An 18,177-nucleotide genomic window follows, 5' to 3' on the forward strand; every position below is an offset into this window, starting at 1 on the left:
CCTTCCCTCAGCCCTGCCGCTCCCTGCTCCACACCCGCTCCCCTCCATAGGCCTAGCACTTCTCTGCACTTCTTCTAAGGGCCTGGTTGTTCTGACAGGGTGGTAATGTTCAGCAGGAATTCTTGTTTTTCACATACATCTTATTTCAGTTCACTTATTTCAAATCCTAGTGTTTAACCTTATTATGGTATCTATCCCCTTTGTTGCAAACCAGAAACATGTCCATGTCTCAGGCATACCTGCAGACTTTGTTCTGGGACCAGAAAACACCTATTTAGCCAAGAAGAAGAAGGCAGGTAGCCTTGTCCATGGCTAGCCTTGGAGTCCTGTCATCTGCATGAAGTGCCCACTTGGGACACATAGGACTGTAACACCTGCCATGAAGGGTGTGGACAGCTCCTGCCCCAGAGGAGTCATCTCCCTATTGTGTTATCTGTTGCTGCACAACAAGTACACACCAAACTGGTTAAACAAGCAAACAGCAGTCATTGTTGTATCTCGTGATTGCACAGGCTTGAGCTGGGCAGCACTTCTTCTAGGATCCCTAGGGTGTTGTGTGGTGACACCTGGGGTGTCTGGGTGAATGTCTTGCAACTCAGTGCTTCTCCATGTGGCCCCCCCCCAGCAGAGCAGCCTGCATTTCTCCCTAGCAGATCAGGAAGGAAAATGCCCTGAAGTCACATGCCATTATATCCTGCACATTCCATGGGTGAAAGCAGCCCCAGGCCAGAATCAAGGGCAGACATAGGGACTCACTTCTCAGCATGCACATCCTTGAGGGGTGGCATCGTGGGGCCTTGGAGGCCAACCACCATGCTTCCTTTGCAATTTGTGGGGCCTCAGGTTTTGTCTTGTGGGGCAACACAGATGCATGGCATGATAGCATTGTCTTGGCCCTGCCAGGTTACTCACTGCCTCATTTGTCCATAAAATCAAGTAGTGCTGTCTCCCCTTTTATTAGCATGGTTGTGACAATTGACTGAATAGCACTTGACCCAATGCCTGGAACCCTGAAGCCCCTCAGTGCATGTAAGCTTGTGGTGGCTATGTTTCTAGAACTGATGAGGTTTTGCTGCAACTTCTGTGATAGAAAAAGTCTTTGCCTCCCCTAGTTGACCTGGAATCCTTCCACAGGTCAGGTCTAATCTGGCAAAAAGAAGCATGTTCCTTTAGATCTCCGATGCCTTCATTACTAGTATTAGGAAAATTTTTTCTTTTGGTCTATTAATTAAATTGACATAAGACAGATTAATAGGAGAAAAATTTAATTATGTACGCACAGGACTCCATAAAAATATGATACCCAAGGACAAGTCAGGCAATTGAGGCTTACGTGCCATTCTGAGCTAAGGAATAGGATAGAGGTCTAGGGCCTTAAAGGGGAAGAGGGCACAGTGAGGTCTGCGCAGGTCCCAACTTGTTTGGGGTTTGGGGCTTGGGGGTTACTATCTGCCTCATAAAGCAAACTAGAGCATTTGTCTTCTAGGAAGACAAAGTCGTCTCTGAAAAACCTGCTATATAGTTGGCTTTGGCATCTTCCAAGAATAGGGAAGCTGGGATTAAGGCCTCATGAGTCTGGGTTTTCAGCTGAGGTAGAGAGGGAAGATAGTGCTTATACCCAGAAAGTCCATAGTTGGGTATAGTTACCTCTAGGACTCATTACTGTTAACCCCGCCTGGGTTTCATGACAGTCACAGAAGTGGATTACTTAATAATAAAATAATAACAGTACAGTTTAAAAAGGTGAAGGGGATGGGCATTCACAAGACAATAGGAAGAACAGATGTTGGGTCATTAGATGTGTTTGCCCTCCCATATGGAGGTCATTCTTAACAACTCTGGTAACAGCTCTCTTTCTGGGCTAGACCCCCTATCTAAATTCTTTTAGTATTTAAGAGAAAGGTAAAAGTTTTTCTTGAATCTTCTGAGTATTGATTATCTTTAGCTCAAAACATTCCACATGCCAAAGTGGCATATTTTGGGGTCATCTATTCAACTCCCTGTTAGTCCTACCTTTGAAATTTTTCTAAGAAGTTTCACAGTCCAGAACTCAAGCTAGTAGATTGTTCCATATCACTGAACCAGGCTCTTAGTCCTGATAATGGATGGGTTCAGTTAGATAGTTGTGTCTCATTTCAGGAGGCAGTGATGCAGGTGGGCACCCAAAGTTAGGCCTGTGGTGCCGGAAATCAGGTATTTAAGTAAAATACATTTCTGTGGAAATAAACATAGTGGCTAATGACTGACAGATTGTAATCCTAGTTTCTGTTCTGAAGGCAGCCATTTGAGATTTCTAGATGTTCAGCTTGAAGCACCTTCAGACAGAGTGAGGGCAGACAGCAGCAAACTGATAGGTTTTCCTGTTGCAGTTTGAATGTCTTTGGTGATCTTTCTGAGTGCTCCACACAGCAGCCGGCATGAAGATTATCCATATGTGAGCTGTTGTGATGATTCTCTGAAATTTATATCCAATTGTCCAGCCTAGGTTTAATGGCTTCAAAAAAGGGCAATTTAGCTCTCAATGATTCCAAGTCAGAGGTGTAGGAGAAAAACTGGAAATGTTAGTTTGGAGAGTTATAGCCACTATCCAAGAAGAGTAGAATAATGAGGCTCCAGTCCAACTTATAAGCAGAAGATAAAACCTCAGAGACAGCAGGAGTAGAAGTGTATACTGTGGTTTCTACTAGCCACCCCATTTCTACCAGAGATAAACGCAGTAAGACTAATTTGTTTGCAGATTAAGTTTAGTTTCAATAAATTTGGTCTGATTACTTGCATAAGTGCAGCAAGAATAGGGATTGACCGTCATATAGGCTCTTTTAATCCTCTTTGCTGGAACTTTCATAAGGAATCTCAGATTGAAGTTTTTAAAATGGCCTCTTGAAGCTAGAACCATCAAGCCAAGGCCATCAGACTTAACCTGCAATACCTATAGTTTAGGTGAATTCCTCTTTTCTTGAGGTGTCTAAAATATCATAAGGTTCCTGCACCTGCCAGAAAACATTTACTCACCTGTAAGCATGCTAGGAACCCTTCAAGCAAGATATCAGGCCAGTTTTTTCAAGGTGCTTCATTGGCTTCATAACACCAGCCTTAGTTCCTTAGAATTGTCTGATCATGTCTGAGCTTACACACATCCTTCTCAAATATGACATTCTAGTAAAAACCTTGGTAATATAGCCAGTGTTTCCAGTTGTGTTCTGGAGACCCAGGAGAATGGATTCTTACTGAATTTACACACTAACTATATTGCCATGAAAATAAGCATATTCAGTAAGTTTCCAAATTCTGGAAGTATCAGATAGGGAGAAAAAGTAATTGTTTCATCTTTGTTCACAAAGGTATATCTTACCAAGTTGTTGATAGCTTAAGAAAAAAGAGAAAAAAATGTTTCCTTAAATCTGGAAAAACAAGGGCACCTGAGTGGCTCATTTGGTTTAGCAGCCAGCTCTTGGTTTCAGCTCAGGACTTGATCTCATGGTTTGAGTTTTGAGCCCTGCAACGGATTCTCTGTCTCCCTCTCTCTGCTCCTCCCTGATTTGCGCTCTCTCAAAATAAATAAATATATTTTTAAAAATTTTTTTCTAAATCTGGAAAAACAGAACAGAACAGGCAATATTTCAAACAAAAACTCATAATCCTCCTTCTCAGTTTATTCAGTTCCATGTAATTAGTACTTGTTTCCCTTAAATCCCGTTTTCTCTTTAGCTCTAGAAATTCTTACCCAGCCCAGTTTTATGATCATAAAGTTATCAGAAACCTGGACTTGTCAAAGTCCTTTTCTTGAATCTCCTTGAAGGAAAGTACTTTTGTAGGAACACTTTTGCAAGAGTAAAAATAGTAACTGTAAGTGACTATTAAAATACCCATTGTCAAAGATCTGATGAGAGTTCATTGTAGTGGAATTGACAAAGAGGTCTGGTTATTTCTGTGGTGTGCAATATTTTAAGGTAACAGAATTATGACACAACATTATACCAGGACATACCAGAATTTTAGGAATTTCTTAACAATTTCTATAATATGTATGTTAGTAACATTTACTCATATGTTATAATCTAAGAAGGCTTATCATCACTTATCTGACATGCTTTCCAGGTAATTTAACATAACAAATAAACTCAGTGTAACATCTCTTTTTATAGAGAGAGCGTGTCTTTTGAGATGTTATCCGTGCCCTCTTAAAAATCTCAAACTTAGTTGGAGGCCAAAAAAGAATTCATTTAGAATTTGATTTTGGAAATTTGTCAAAAAAAAACACAAGATTTGTACACTTGACTAATACAAATTACTGATCATTATGAAACATTACTTATCTGTTTAACCAAAGTGACAAAGGTAAAATCCTTTGGGAGGGCAAAACAGAAGGTTACATAGTTGTGAGCAAAACTGGTCAAAGACCTGATAAAACAAAATTATTTTGATAAAACATAATCTTTGTTTTTTGTAGGCTGGTTACTTAAAAGGTAACAAAAAGCCTTTCACGGTCTTATCAGGAGCAGGCCAGTTACTAGTCCCAGAAAACTTTGTTCTTTTAGTAGGTGAAAGAACATTCAGTTTTGGTTTCATATAAGTACACTACTGATTTTAAAGCTTCATTTTATAACCTAAATAAATTCATTCAGTTTTAGCCAACTTAACCACACAAGGTAAGATTTTATCTTTCCAGCTTTCCATTTAATTTGTCTTTATTCTTCTCCTGCCCGTTTGGAAATAACCAGTTTTACCTGGAACAAATTTACTTTCTTTCTCCTTAACAAAAATGCATCTTCATACCTCATACCTCTTCTTACTGAAAGAACATTTTACTGTCTTTGCATACAGAGTTGTTTCCCTTATTATTGCTAGTAATTTTAGTTACATATATTAATTAGAATTAACTCTTAGAACCCCTAAGAAGTTAACAGTTGTAAACTATGTCACACCAGCATTGTTTAGATTGGCAAACTTATGAATACATTTAATAATTTCTAGGGGTGCCTGGGTGGCTCAGTGGGTTAAGCTTCCAACTTTGGTTCAAGTCATGATTCTACCATTTGTGAATTCGAGCCCCACATCAGGCTCTGTGCTGACAGCTCTGTGCTGGAGCCTGCTTCACATTCTGTGTCTCCCTCTCTCTCTGCCCCTCCCCCCCCCAAATAAATAAACAATAATTCTTAGAGACATATGCTTCCTCATAGCACAATTTTTTTTTTCAGTATGGCATAAGATATGTTTACTCATGATCCAAATACCTTTTAGTTCTTCTGCAAAAGGAAATAAAAGTGTATAAATCTATGTTCAGTAATTAATGTTCTAGTATTTTCTCTTAATTAGAAATGGTCTGGATAGTCAGTGAATTTAACTTAAATCATCATTTAGCAAAAGTTTAAAGCTTTAGCTTATCCAAAAGATTTGGGAAAATTTTTTAAGTACACATACCATAAAACATAATTATTGTGGAAAAGTTCACCTAAAAATCTCATATACTACTTGTATCTATTTAATTTACTTGTTCTTAACAACTGTGTTTAGACTGCTTTATGAGACCTTAGACAAAGTCAGCCATCATCCCAAGCTATTTTTCTGGCTGATAGATTTTTGTAAAAGATGGCATGAGCTTATTTGACCTTAAGTAAATCAAGGTGGAATAAAAGTGATATAGTGATATTCATAGTGATATTCATATTTCATACTAGTAACTTTTTTTTTTTAATTTGAGAGGAAGAGAGAGAAGCTTGAGCAGTTTTCCATGCTCAGCATGGGCTCAGTCCCACAATCCTGAGACTGTAACCTGAGCTGAAATCAAGAGTTGAGTCGGACACTCAACCACTGAGCCACCCAGGCACTCTGCCATACTGATTAACTTCTGAAGACCTGCCTGTTTTAATCAACAAACTTAAACTAGTTTTTATTTACTAAAGGTTAATACTAGATCACATTAACTTGAAAACATTTGGGTTAGTTTCTTTTTTTTTTTTTTAAAGATTTTGTCTTTGGGGTGCCTGGGTGGCTCAGTCAGTTGAGTGACTGACTTGATTTCAGCTCAGGTCATGATTCCAGGGTCATGGGATCAAGCCCTGCATCTGGCTCTGTGCTGAGCCTGGAGCCTGCTTAAGATTCTTTCTCTCTCTCCCTCTGCCCCTCCTCCTCTCGCAAGTATGCATGCTCGTTTTTTCTCTCTCTCTCTCTCAAAAAAAAAAAAAAAAGAATAAAGTATTTTATTCTTTAATTTTTTTTTAAGTAAATTCTATGCCCAATGTGGGCTCTAACCCATGACCCTGAGATCAAGAGTCACATGCTCCACTAACTAAGCCAGCCAGGCATCCCTAGTTTCTGTATATTTTTGAGAATTCAATTTATGTAAACACTTCATTTCTTTAAGCCAATTAAATAGAGCTCTCTTACAAATTAGTTTTGTTGACACCATTTGGACATAGAAGATATCACCCAATTACAACACGTACATATAGAATACATAAACATATCAACAGATGCAAACTGAGACCTTACAGTTTCCATACACTTAAAATTTCCTATGAGCCCAAGTTCCAAGTGACCATTCCCTTTTTTGTTTTACCTCCCTGAATTTTGTACTTTAACATTTCAATTTCAAAGGCACAAGGAAGAATGCATGTTGATGATAAATTGAGGGGGAGAGGATTGGTGAAAAAGAACAGGTGAGCTTTGAGCTGCCTGTAAAGCTGCATTGTTAGTTTTGCAAAGATTTGTAAGACAAGGACAGTTCTCAATTCTTTAAAAGAATTGGGTTGCAGCTTAAATGATATCATAGTTTGATCCACCCATCCAACTATATTAATATGTTTATATGTATATATATATGTATTACATATATATATGTGTGTGTGTGTATATATATATATATATATATATATATATAAGAGCTTTGTAGTGTTTTAGTAATAAAACTTTTTATAGAGGCTTCAGAAGATTTTTCTTTTCCTCGGAGAACATAGTTTCATTTTAGCTTAGGGGAAAAGACCTAAAAAATCCTATCAGTCTCTGAATATCATTTTCCAGTCTGGCCGGTCTCCAGGCACAGAGCTATTTAAAAAAATCTTTTAAATGTCTTGGCAGTTTTCAGTCTGGACAAACAGCAGATGTTTTCCGGGATTAATGCAGTATGCCTTTGTAAAGTCTATATATAGTATTTTAACAAAGGCCTCCTTTCTGGGTGCACGTTTCAACCTTGGACCTTCATCTTAGGAAGAAAAGCCTATCAGCCCCTAACATCAGCCTTCAGCTGATCATTTATAGGAGGTCCTAGGAGAAATGCTAGTCATCTGTTTCCTTGGGTGGGGGCAGGGGCTTTCAGGGAGCTATCTGGCTTGTCTGATAACTACAATATAACCATGGATGGAAAGAATGCCCCTTAGCACCCAAACAAGGTCCCTATGAGTAGGGTTGTAAATGGACATTAATCTGGGATTTTCTTTTAATTTGGTAGAATCCAATGAAAGTCAAGACTTTTAAGGCCCTTTAAGGGCTTTACAATTTTAAAAATCTGCTATCTAGGGATATGAATTATTTGGGTGGGAATCTAGGATGTAGCTGTAAAGGACATTGCACAGGAAGGCCTAAAGCTAGCAGAGCCTGATTATAGCAAGGAGCTTTCTCTCTAAGCCTTATTGTCTACCTCGGGTGCTACTGTTAAATTTGTTTTTTGACTTTTAGTATTTATATGAGTAACTTGTATACCCTGGGCGTAGAGATCAGGCCAGAGTGCTCTCTGTAAATCTTGTAGGGAAAGGGAAGCTAAAGTAAGCAGTTCAGTGTTTAAGGGATTTTCTGGGGAAGGTGAACGAGTTTGGGAGTTAAGGGAATTTGCTGAGGAGACAGGGCCAGATTTCAAGAAATTTATGTTGGATGGGGACTTTCATTTTTGTTTTAAGTCTAATTTCCTTTCTTCCCCCTGCCCCATCTTATTAAAGGAGTCCCTAAAGCTTAGCTGTTACATTTCTTCGTGTCTGTTTTTTTTTTTTAACTTGGTCTTTCTATAGGTACCAATAAGACAATTATTTAGGATAATAATTGAGAACTCTCAAAAATATTTTTCTTTCTTTAAAATATTATCAATTCAAAGGATTCATTGGCTATTGGTGAGCAGGATTTTTATATTAATCTCAATAGTGACTCAAACCAATAAGCCTTTCTATGGCTTAACCATGAACACAAGAAGTGTCCCAAAAGATGATGGGCCCTTATAAGATCCAGAAAGTTTACTCCCAGAAATAGTCTAAGAAAGTAAAGCCTTTTGTTGTTGCAAGCAGTAAGAATGATGGCATGAAAACACTTTCCAGTTCCCCATGAGAACATGAGGCACCTCCAGTCACACACCTGCTAATCAGATACCAGGTAGGCACTGCTAAAATGGGACTTTTTCAGCACTGACAAAACAGTGAAGGTTGAGATGACAAAAACCCCATATGGACCAGGACCCCTGTGACAAACTCTCCTGAGAGCTGGCCTGGTCAGACAAAGAGTGCTTCTTGTGACTTAAAGTCTCGGAACCACAGACTACTCAGCTAGCCACCGAGATGCATGTGATGTGTACAGAGAGAATATTCTCACTGGTCATAAAGACAAGCTCTCAATACATAAACAAAATGAAAGGAAAGCCCTTTATAGGCACATTAACAGCTTTAGCTGAGCCTTTGGTGTCTCAGCCAAACTGTACCTGAGAGGGATGTGTTGCTGGGTTAGAGATTGTGAAGTGTTTTGCAGAGTACCTCGTATGGCAGTTTTCTCAAGGTTCACAGGTGACCTAGTGTCAGTCTGGCCTGTTTTGTGACTAACTCATCCTAACACAGCAGTCTTTGGGTTAGACAGGGAGCACTCTGACAGCTTTTAAGTGCTTGACCCATGCCTACCTGTTTTGTGGCTTTGGCTTCCAAGATGTCCCCTAGCAACTTCTTTACCTCATGTGCATATTGACCCACAGCAACATTTGTCTAAACAGACACTAGTCTGGTGGGAACTGTGAACTCAGCAGGCTTATAGGACCTAGGCTTGCGTTCTACCCTGTGGTCTTCCTTCTTATGACAAATGATGACAGACCAGAGAAAAGCAGTGACCATCTCTGCAACAAAAAGGATCAATAAAAAAGTCAAGAGTGTTAATAATAAATCTTTACCAGAGTCACCATACCCAAGGAACTTGTACAAATATTTTCTCCTGCTAATCTAAATTTAAAAGGGTGGGGGGAGATTTTCACCACTCATTTCCACTGGACCCTACAGGCAGAGATTCAGGAACCTGACAAAATTCGTACCTTGTGCCACACCTGTCAGAAGTCTCAGGATCTCTCAGCTGCAGCAGCCTCAGAACAGGCAGTTTGCAGCCAGTGAAGTTTTTCCTGGCTGGCTCCCCAATTGTTGGGGAGGAAAAATTTTTCCTGCCCTTCTAGGTTCTTCTGGCTAGTATATTAATTAAATTGACATAAGACAGATTAATAGGAGAAAAACATTTAATTACAAATGTATGGGAGCCCCAGAAGAATATGACACCAAGGACAAGTTGGGCAATTGAGGCTATGTGTCATCCTGAGCTAAGAAATAGACCAGGGGCCTGGGGGCTTTAAAAGGGAAGAAGGTGATTCACAGGACACAAGAACAGAGGTTTGGTTATTAGATGTTTGACCATCCATACAGAGGTCACTTAGATTAAAATATCTCTGGTAACAGCCCTGTTTCTGGGCTAGACACACTATCTAAATTCTTTTAGGTAGTTAAGGGAGAGGTAAAAATCTTCCCCTCACTAGCCTATAATCCTCTGTGTTATAGGCCTCTTCTCAGGAGAATCCATGTGTGCCCCATTCTTACTGTGATAACGTGCCTTTCTTCTTATTTCTCTTTATTTCAGCTGAGGATGGAAAGGAGTTGGTCAGCCCTTGTTTGTCTCCAGGTTTCACAGGAGAGTGGCAACATGCTGAAATAACATACAGAATTTCAGGACAGAAGGCAGGTATGGTGGAGTTCTTGTTCATCAGTGGTTTATGAGGGTTAAGATCCGCAGCCTTCCCTCTCTTCTGTACCTTCTGAATACCTCTCAGAAGCAGGGAGGCTGTTGCCAAGCCTCATTCACAGACAAGCCCTCACTTGCCCATGAAATGGAAGCACCTCTGTGAACTGTCAGGGCTGCAGGAGGCCCTTGCCAGAACACACTGGGAACACACTGTTGGCTCCCATGGGGTCTCTGCACAAGGCTCCCTTGTCTGTCGCCACATACTTTCTTCCAAAAGACTGCACTTCCTAACAAGCCTCCAGTGAGGAAAGACCTGAACATTCTACCACTCTTAAGACAAATGGCCAAGTTGGGGCTGTTGGCCCAGTAGCAGTGTGAGCTTATCTCTGAAAAGAGGGAGAAATGGCTTCTTCAGTGGAATCAGTTCCCTCCACCTATCACCTCAGGCTGCCTGGTGAGCACAGGAGAGGCTGCTCCAGGTGGCATAGCGCCCCCAGCCTGTGACATTGGGTGTGCTGTCTCACCAGCCTGACCCCTCTTGCCCCATGTGGTCTTCGGTTGCTCTGTGCTCCTTTAGTTTTTGCTAAAAGAAACATTGAACTGTTTCCAGGCTGGACATAATGGGCATGAGGTTTGTCTGTCTTTGGTGACAGAGCTATTTCTACTCACATTTCTGACACCAAATGTGGGCAGGGGAGGGGAGGGAGTTCCCCACACCCACCAGTTCTCCACACATGAATAATTCTGTTCAGACTCACCCCTGAGTTAGTGCAGACTGCAGAGGTTAAGGGCTCAGACCTGCGAGGCTCCCCTCACCCCCCTCTGCTTCAGATGCAGATAGCAAGTCCTGGGCCTCCTATACTTCTGACCAGCTGACTACAAATTAGGGGTTCCCACGAACCACCACCACCACCCCCAAATAATTTGCCAGAATAGCTCACAGAACTCAGGAAGGCAATTTACATAATATCACTGTTTTATTATAAAAGGCACAAGTCTGGAACAGCCAAATGGAAGAGATGTATAGGACAGGGTGTTGGAGAAGGGGTGTGGAGCCTCCATGCACTCCTTGGGAACACCACCTCCCAGTACCTTCATGTGTTCACCATCCAGGAAGCTCACGGAACCTATTGTTTAGGTCTGTATAAAGCTTCACTACACAGGCATAGGTCATTAAATCATTGTCTGCTGGTGATTAACTCAAGCCCCAACCCCCTGCCCTCCCTGAATTTTGAAGGGTGGGCTGAAAGTTCCAACCCTCTAATCACGTGGTTGGCTCCTCTGACAACCAGCTCCCATCCTGAAGCCACTCAGGGACCCACCAACAAGAGCCCACTCATTCACATAAACTCAGGTATACTTGAGAAAAAGGGGCGGATTTATCCTGAGTAACAGAAGATCTTCCTCTTATCTCCATCCCTCAGGAAATCCCAAGGGTTTTAGAAGCTGTGTCCAGAACAAAGACCAAATATATGTTTCTTATTATTGACCATGGAGGTCACCGACTCAGCCAGCTGCTCATGCACGTCCTATGCGTCAGGCCCTGTTGCAGCCACTGGCATACAGCTGACATTTCAGTGGGAGGAATTGATAAACAAGAAAGTAACTTGAAGAAAGAAACAGAAGGGATTGTGGGGAGGGGGAACCTGAGAGGAAGATAACTGTTTTAAATATGATGGCCAGGGAAGGCTTCATGGAGTGGTGTTTGAGCCAAGACCTAAAGAGATGGAGAATAAGGCACACAGATGATCTAAAGCAGCAGTTCTCCAGGCCAGAGGAGCAGCAAGTATAAAAGCCCTGGGATGGCTGCTGTGTTTAAGGAATGAGGAAGTGGAAGTATGGCTGTCCTGACAAGGGACAGTGGAGGGAAATGAGATCCAGCGGACAAGGACAAGGGGAGAACTGGCTGGAGCTACTTTCAGGCCATGGGCAGGTCTGTTGGGGGAGATGGGAAGCTGAGTCCAGGGGTGGGCTATGGGATAACGTTTGATAACCTCTGGGGCTCTCTGTTGTCCTTCTTCCGAGCAAGGGGTTAATTGCCAGCTGTGTGAGCTTGGCAAGCTGCCTGGTAGGCCTCAGTTTCCTCATCTGTGACATAAGGAGGGTGCAGGTCTCACTTCCACAGTGGCTGATGGGATAGCCTGCATGTTCAGAGCTCAGTAAGGGCTAGCAGAGAGTAAACAGTGTGAACTTATACCCATTGGGCTGCATTAGGACAGCTGTGTGTGCTGAGCCAAGGGCCGATGTCCTTCAGGGTTGAGGACCACACCATCTCTGGCCACCTTCATGCTTTGGGTTTCTCTCCCTTGACCTGGGCCCACAGTGCTGTGGCTCCTGAAAGTTTGCTGTTGATATGTGTGGTGTTGATGAGCACCCTGACTCAAGGTAGGTGCTATGCAGGCTTTTTGCCCTGCCACACCCTCCAGGTCAGGGCCTCAAATCACTGGACAGAGCCCTGGGGGCTGCGTGGCCCAGGTGTTGAGCCCCCAAACTGCTATCTTTGTGCTTCTCCTTTGCCTCAGCAGTGAACCTCCATGAGCTGTGTGCCAGCAGAGTGTCGGAAATCCTTCGAAACAAAGTGCATAGAACAGAAGAAGTGAAGGATGTGGATTTTTATGCTTTTTCCTACTATTATGACCTTGCAGCAAATGTTGGCCTCATAGGTAAGGGTGGGGCTGAGGTGTGCAGAGGGCCCACGGCAGAGAGTAATCATGTCATCAGTGACCCTCACAGCTGGAAGTAGACAGGAGGGCAAGTGTCTTGTCATCCGTATAGGCAATAGTAAGCCCCCTTTTCAAAAATAAAGCAGGTTTTTGAGCCACTTAGTAATGCAATGTCAGTGCAAAAACAGTTACTTGCTGTTGAGTCGTTCTGCTCTAAGGCAGAACTGACGCACCTGTGTAACTCAGACCCTCAGCCATTCCTGCCTGGCCCCCAGGTCTCTAGCTGAGGGAGCCCTTGGTGACATGGCCATCTTTCCCCATCTGGCACCTAGGCTGGCATGGGGAGGGGTCAGCCCACTGACCAGCTTCAGGAGCTTATGGGCACTGTGGCGTCTCCAGGCTCCCTGAGCCACCTGCTGCCTGGGACCAGTGTGGAGCACTACCACCCAAGGGTGGGTAGTCCAGGTGGAAAATGACCTCTATTCACCCTTTGCTCAGGCCCCAGGTCTCTCTCTCTGGCATAGAGCAAGCTACCTCCTGGTAGCTGGCCCTATGGCCACTTGACCTGCCAGGACTGAGGGCCCCTGCAGGCTCCCTATACCTGGAGCAACGTTAGTTGATCCCCACTCTCCTGACTGTGCCACTGGCTGCGGACATCACGATGCTCAGGGCCTACCACACACAAATTTGGCCTGGCAGCACACTGGGGGACTCCACTCTCCTAGGCTGGCTTGAAGAGACACCTCCCAGCATCACCTTATCACTGGCTGCAGGTTGCCCTTTCCCTAGGGGACCATCAACCTCCCAGAGTGACCTCGGGAGATGCTGGCCTGTTCAGAAAAGCTCTTCCAACTCCCTTTTGTGGTCACATATGGCTCTGAAAGAGCTGCTTAGGTCTGTTTTCAGAAATGGTATCCATCTTCAATGTGACATTTGCTGACTGAGCAAATGCCCAAAGTGAAGGAAAATTCAGCTCACTGAGCAGCTGCCCCCTACGAAACATAAGTGTGTGAGATATCTCAAGGCCCCTCTTTGAAAACTAGAGGTTTTGGAGTGCGTTGAAGAAACAATCACCATTCTTGAGAGTTGGGAGACACAGCTGCCATGCCTCCCTCCCTAGGAATGTCACAGAAGGCTGGGGCCATTCCCTTCTGGAGAGCCCTGTAAAGTCTCTCTGACCATTTGATCTAAGACCTGGCAAACCACTATTTGACTTCTTTTATAGAATTTTTTTTTCCACATTCATAAAATTGATACCAGAATACCATTGCTGAACTCTGGGCCACAGCTTGAGAAAATGTATCCAATTCTTCCCTTTTATTTTTTTTTTAACTTAAAATTAAGAGATTGCCCAGTCTCTGGGGTCCAAGGATCCTGGTGCCTTTCCTCTGAGGGACCCTCTAAGTCCCATGATTGTGCTAATCATCCCCATGTGGTATCCTGCATGGAACACCTACCCACCCCCAGCCACGTCACTTTGGACAAATGATCAGTGCATGGGAGGGCCACTGCCCCACTTGTAGTCAGCCTGGATACGCCGCCTTACATCATCCTCTCATGGGCACCAGCCTCAGGGCATTGGTGGCATCACTGCTTCAGGGATGCTGGTACAGACCAGGTGTTTGGTCTTATCCCACAGATGTGGAGAAGGGAGGCAGCCTCGTCGTGGGAGACTTTGATATCGCAGCCAAGTATGGTGAGTGATGGCTGCACTGCCCGGGTGAGAAGAGCCAGAGCAGGAGACAGGGACCCAGTCCCTCTGTGTGGCAGATGTACCTTGGTGCTTGTGAGGCAGTACTGAGAACTTCTGGATTTAGTTCCTGATTCAGCCAGGCAGATGAATGTTCAGAGGTGGGAGAGGGTGCTTGGGGTCACTGTGCTGGGCCCAGACCACAGGTCAGCCACATCCTGTGCGGCCACGGCAGGGGGAGAGGGGAGCCTCAGTGTCCCTGGCTGTGATACGGCATATTTCTAGTTCTAAGGTTGTTAGGAATGGACTCCCTTGATTTCACTGTTTCTGACACCTCTTCACTGCAGTTCAGGGATTTCCCCTGATATTGTCCCAGCAAATTCACAATTGTCACACCAACAACCCCTGCACAGCAGAGCCCAACATGTAGGGAGTGAAGAGCTATTCCCCTTGAGTTTGCAGGTAGCTGACCCAGCAGTCCCCCTTCCTCTCCTCCTTTGTCCATCACACTCAATCTGGCTGGCTGGGGTGTGAAATGAAGTCTGTCTGTAAATATTCTGCTCTTTGGTTGTTGTTGTTAATTGCAGATCAAAAGAGTTAAACTTCATATGTTTCTCTATAGAAAGTCCTTTCTTCCCTTCCCCTTCAAAGTGGCTTTTTTTTTTTTTTTTTCAAGTTTTCTTGTCACTTAGGGGTTTGTCATGACTCTTCAACAGGAAAAGTTTCTGAGCAGAATTCTGGGAAGGCTATTGGTAGGTTTGTTCATCCTCCTTGAGAATAAGAGTAGAGTGTTCTGAGCCAGATTTGTTGGTGTTTTCATTCTCCAGAAAGCCCAGATCCACCCCTGAGAGAGGTATCTAGAAGTCATGGGTGCAGAGCTATGCCCTGTGAGACTTTGGCCTTAGGCCCATGACACCAAGATAAGACACACAAGTCCCTCTTGGTCTTGGAGGCCAGGCCCGGGGGAGGCTGGTTAGCTTTGAGACCCTACCCTTTGGTGTGCTCTTGGCAGATCACCTTCCCACTCTGGGCTACAGTCTTTTCTAAATCAGTGAGAACCTGGGGCCAACATAGAGCCCTGTGAAGGGTGGGCACCTGGGATGGGTGGAGTCTAGTCTGCATAGAGCCCCCCCATCCCACCCAGGAATGAACCACTTGGAATCTGATTGGGAAAGGGCTCTCTCACCCCCAGTGTGCAGGACAGCGGAGACCCATCCTCCAGGCAACCCCTTTCTGTGCATGGACCTCACCTACATCAGCCTGCTGCTCCAAGAGTTTGGCTTCCCAGAGAACAAAGTGCTGAAGGTAAAGACTGTCTCTGGGTACTCCTGTGCCCTTTATGACCCCAAGGGCTGGGGGTACTGCTTCCAGCCTCCCAACCATGCCCACTCTGCGCCTTCCTTTGTGTTTTCAAGCTGACTCGGAAAATCAACAATGTTGAGACCAGCTGGGCTCTGGGGGCCATTTTTCATTACATCGACTCCCTGAGAAGACAGAAGAATCCAGCCTCATAGTGGCCAAGCTGCCCCAGCCATCCTTACAGAGCGGCTCCATCTCCATGAGAACAGACCTGTGTGGAACGCCTTGATGTGTTGGGAGGAAGCCACTGCTCGGGCTGCCACCCCTTTCCCTTTGGCCTTGCAGACCTGCCCCTGGACAGGCAGAGGGCTAGAACGTGACCAGGCCTAGTGTCTCCTCCTGCCTCAGCCCCAGGTGGGCAGTAAACCAGACAGGGCAAAGGGCACATGTCAAGTTTAGTATGACACAGGCACACCATCCCCCATCCCTCCCCTGTATGCAGGGTTGGGGTGACTGTAACGTGTTTCTGTGACAGGAGTCTTGTTTTGTCTCCCTGCCCCTGTCTGGTCCCTCCTCTCATCCCCAGGGTGGACCTCCACCTTCTCCCCAGAGACTTGGTAGGGAGGTTTTACAGGCTGTTCTGGCTGCTTTCAGGGTGGGCCAAGTGGCAACCACCATGTCCTCTGGGACAGTGAATTGGGCGGACCTGAATGCATTGGCCTCCTCTTTGGTTATGGACATGCGAGGTCATCCAGAGATCTGTTTTCTCAGGTTCTTGGATGGCTTGGGGCAAGCTGATGAAGTTGGCCTTGTGAGTAGAAGAGGGCTGGGGGAAATACCTCTGTGTGTCCCAGCTCTTCAGAGGAGGTCTGAATGTGAGCATGACCTGCTTACAATATTTATGGCTGTGCTGTGTGAGTGACATCTCTGTTGTGTGGTGCTGGGTGTTTGTGTAGCAGCTGTGTTCTGAGCCCCAGTGAATGTATTGCTACCATGAGCCATTTGCAGCTGAGCAGTGTTGAAGACACACACCATCCCCCTGTGGGTCAGGTGGACTGCAGTCCCCAGAACTGCCTTCTTGAGGCTCTGCTGGGGTACAGGGCTATGCCCATTGTCTGGGGCCTCTGTAGGACACTGGCTCTGGGCCCTCTTGCATCGGGATGTGAAGTCTGTGAGACATAGGCCCTGGGGCCACAGTCGTTCTGCAGTGAATGTATGGTATATGGAATAAGCTGAACCTCATGTGTTCCACTCAAAATAAAGGGTTTACAAGGGTTTCTTCTCCAGTCACTCTTCTAGGTGAGCATCAGCAATGTTCATCCCCTGGTGGAAAAGCCCCTGAGATCCCTGTTTACTATAGTTGAAACAAAGAACTGTCCATGCCGGGTGACAGGTGGCACATTAACTCTTGTCAGTGTGCCTCATAAGGAGAAAACAGCAGAAGGGCATAGGGAGGCCATCCTCAGGCCATCATGCATGCCCGTGGTTATAGGCGAGCCCCTTGCCTTCCCAGCAGAGCTCCCCTCTTCCCTGGGACTGTGACCCGCAGCCACGTGCAGTGTGGAGTTCTCAAGCAGATGCTGTGCCCCAGCTTGCAGTGTGTTCTCTGAGGATCTGGCTTTAATCTGGGACAGCTGGAAAGGGGTCGCATGCCAGACAAAGACTGGGTGTGAGCATAGGGTCTGGCCCCTCAACTACTTAGGGCCACTGCAGGACCAGGACCGATGTGACTGCTGAATGAGCCCATGAGTGGAGGCCTGTGTTGGGGAAAGGGCTCTGCAGAGAGCTACAGGAGGTTAGTTTTACTCCTTACCTCCAAGAGCCCTTCGTCCCCAGGGGTGGAGGCAGGGAGGGATTGAAGTGTAAAACCTTTGATGTTGAAGTGCTGTGCCCACGGAGATGGGGGAGCAGTTACCCCCTTTTCTGAGCGTCCTGATTCTGTGGTCTGATCGTCACTGGCCCAACTTCAGAAGGCTGGTGGAAGACCCCAGTACAAAATCCACTGACAAGATAAGGTTAATCACCCTCTGCCCAGTGGTTTCCCCAGAATTTAAACCCTGGGGCAGAGGTCTGGAGGTGTGCATATGACATAAGCAGAAAAAGACAAAGAAGGGAAGGTGTTTTACCTAAATAAAAAGCCACAGTTGGACTACAGCTAGGAAACCTTCATTTGAAAAGGGCAAGAAAATCCAACTACCAGCACCTCACCATCCCTGCCTTGGCAGGGTTTCCCCAGCCTTTTCCTTCTATAATATCTAACAAGTTAAATATTTAAGGAACTTCCAGAGGCCATGATCAAATGTGTATGAAGGTAAAAGTGAAAATTGATTTGGTCCATTTATAGGTTAGTGATCTCACATCTGAAAAAGTGGGAACAACTGGAAGTTTCCCAAAAGATCACCAAATAAGTCATGGAATATTTTTAGTTCCAGCAAAGTACGCAAGTCATTTTGCTGTGTCTTTTGTGATTATAAAGTAGGTTTTGTTTTTTAAAAAAGAAGTAACTACATATGCACCTCCTAACATGTAAAAGTCAAACTAGAGATACAGTAAGAATTTTGT

At 44.6% G+C, this 18,177-nt stretch overlaps 1 protein-coding gene across 4 annotated transcripts in view; it reads left to right on the forward strand.

The window, feature by feature from the left end:
- The window catches only part of ENTPD6 (ectonucleoside triphosphate diphosphohydrolase 6), a 39,828-nt gene extending 22,059 nt beyond the window's left edge, over positions 1 to 17,769 (forward strand). The window contains exons 11-15 of one of the 4 annotated variants that reach the window (XM_030310238.2): positions 9,862 to 9,963; positions 12,486 to 12,626; positions 14,266 to 14,322; positions 15,509 to 15,621; positions 15,732 to 17,769. In XM_030310238.2, the coding sequence (XP_030166098.1) occupies positions 9,862 to 9,963; positions 12,486 to 12,626; positions 14,266 to 14,322; positions 15,509 to 15,621; positions 15,732 to 15,830 (512 nt within the window). In that variant the 3' untranslated portion in view covers positions 15,831 to 17,769. The remainder of the gene's footprint in view (positions 1 to 9,861; positions 9,964 to 12,485; positions 12,627 to 14,265; positions 14,323 to 15,508; positions 15,622 to 15,731) is intronic. The other 3 variants (XM_030310239.1, XM_030310240.1, XM_030310241.1) reach the window with 3 other exon arrangements.
- Positions 17,770 to 18,177: the final 408 nt, after the last annotated feature.

Source organism: Lynx canadensis, chromosome A3, assembly GCF_007474595.2.
Source record: "Lynx canadensis isolate LIC74 chromosome A3, mLynCan4.pri.v2, whole genome shotgun sequence".
NCBI classification, from domain to species: domain Eukaryota; kingdom Metazoa; phylum Chordata; class Mammalia; order Carnivora; family Felidae; genus Lynx; species Lynx canadensis.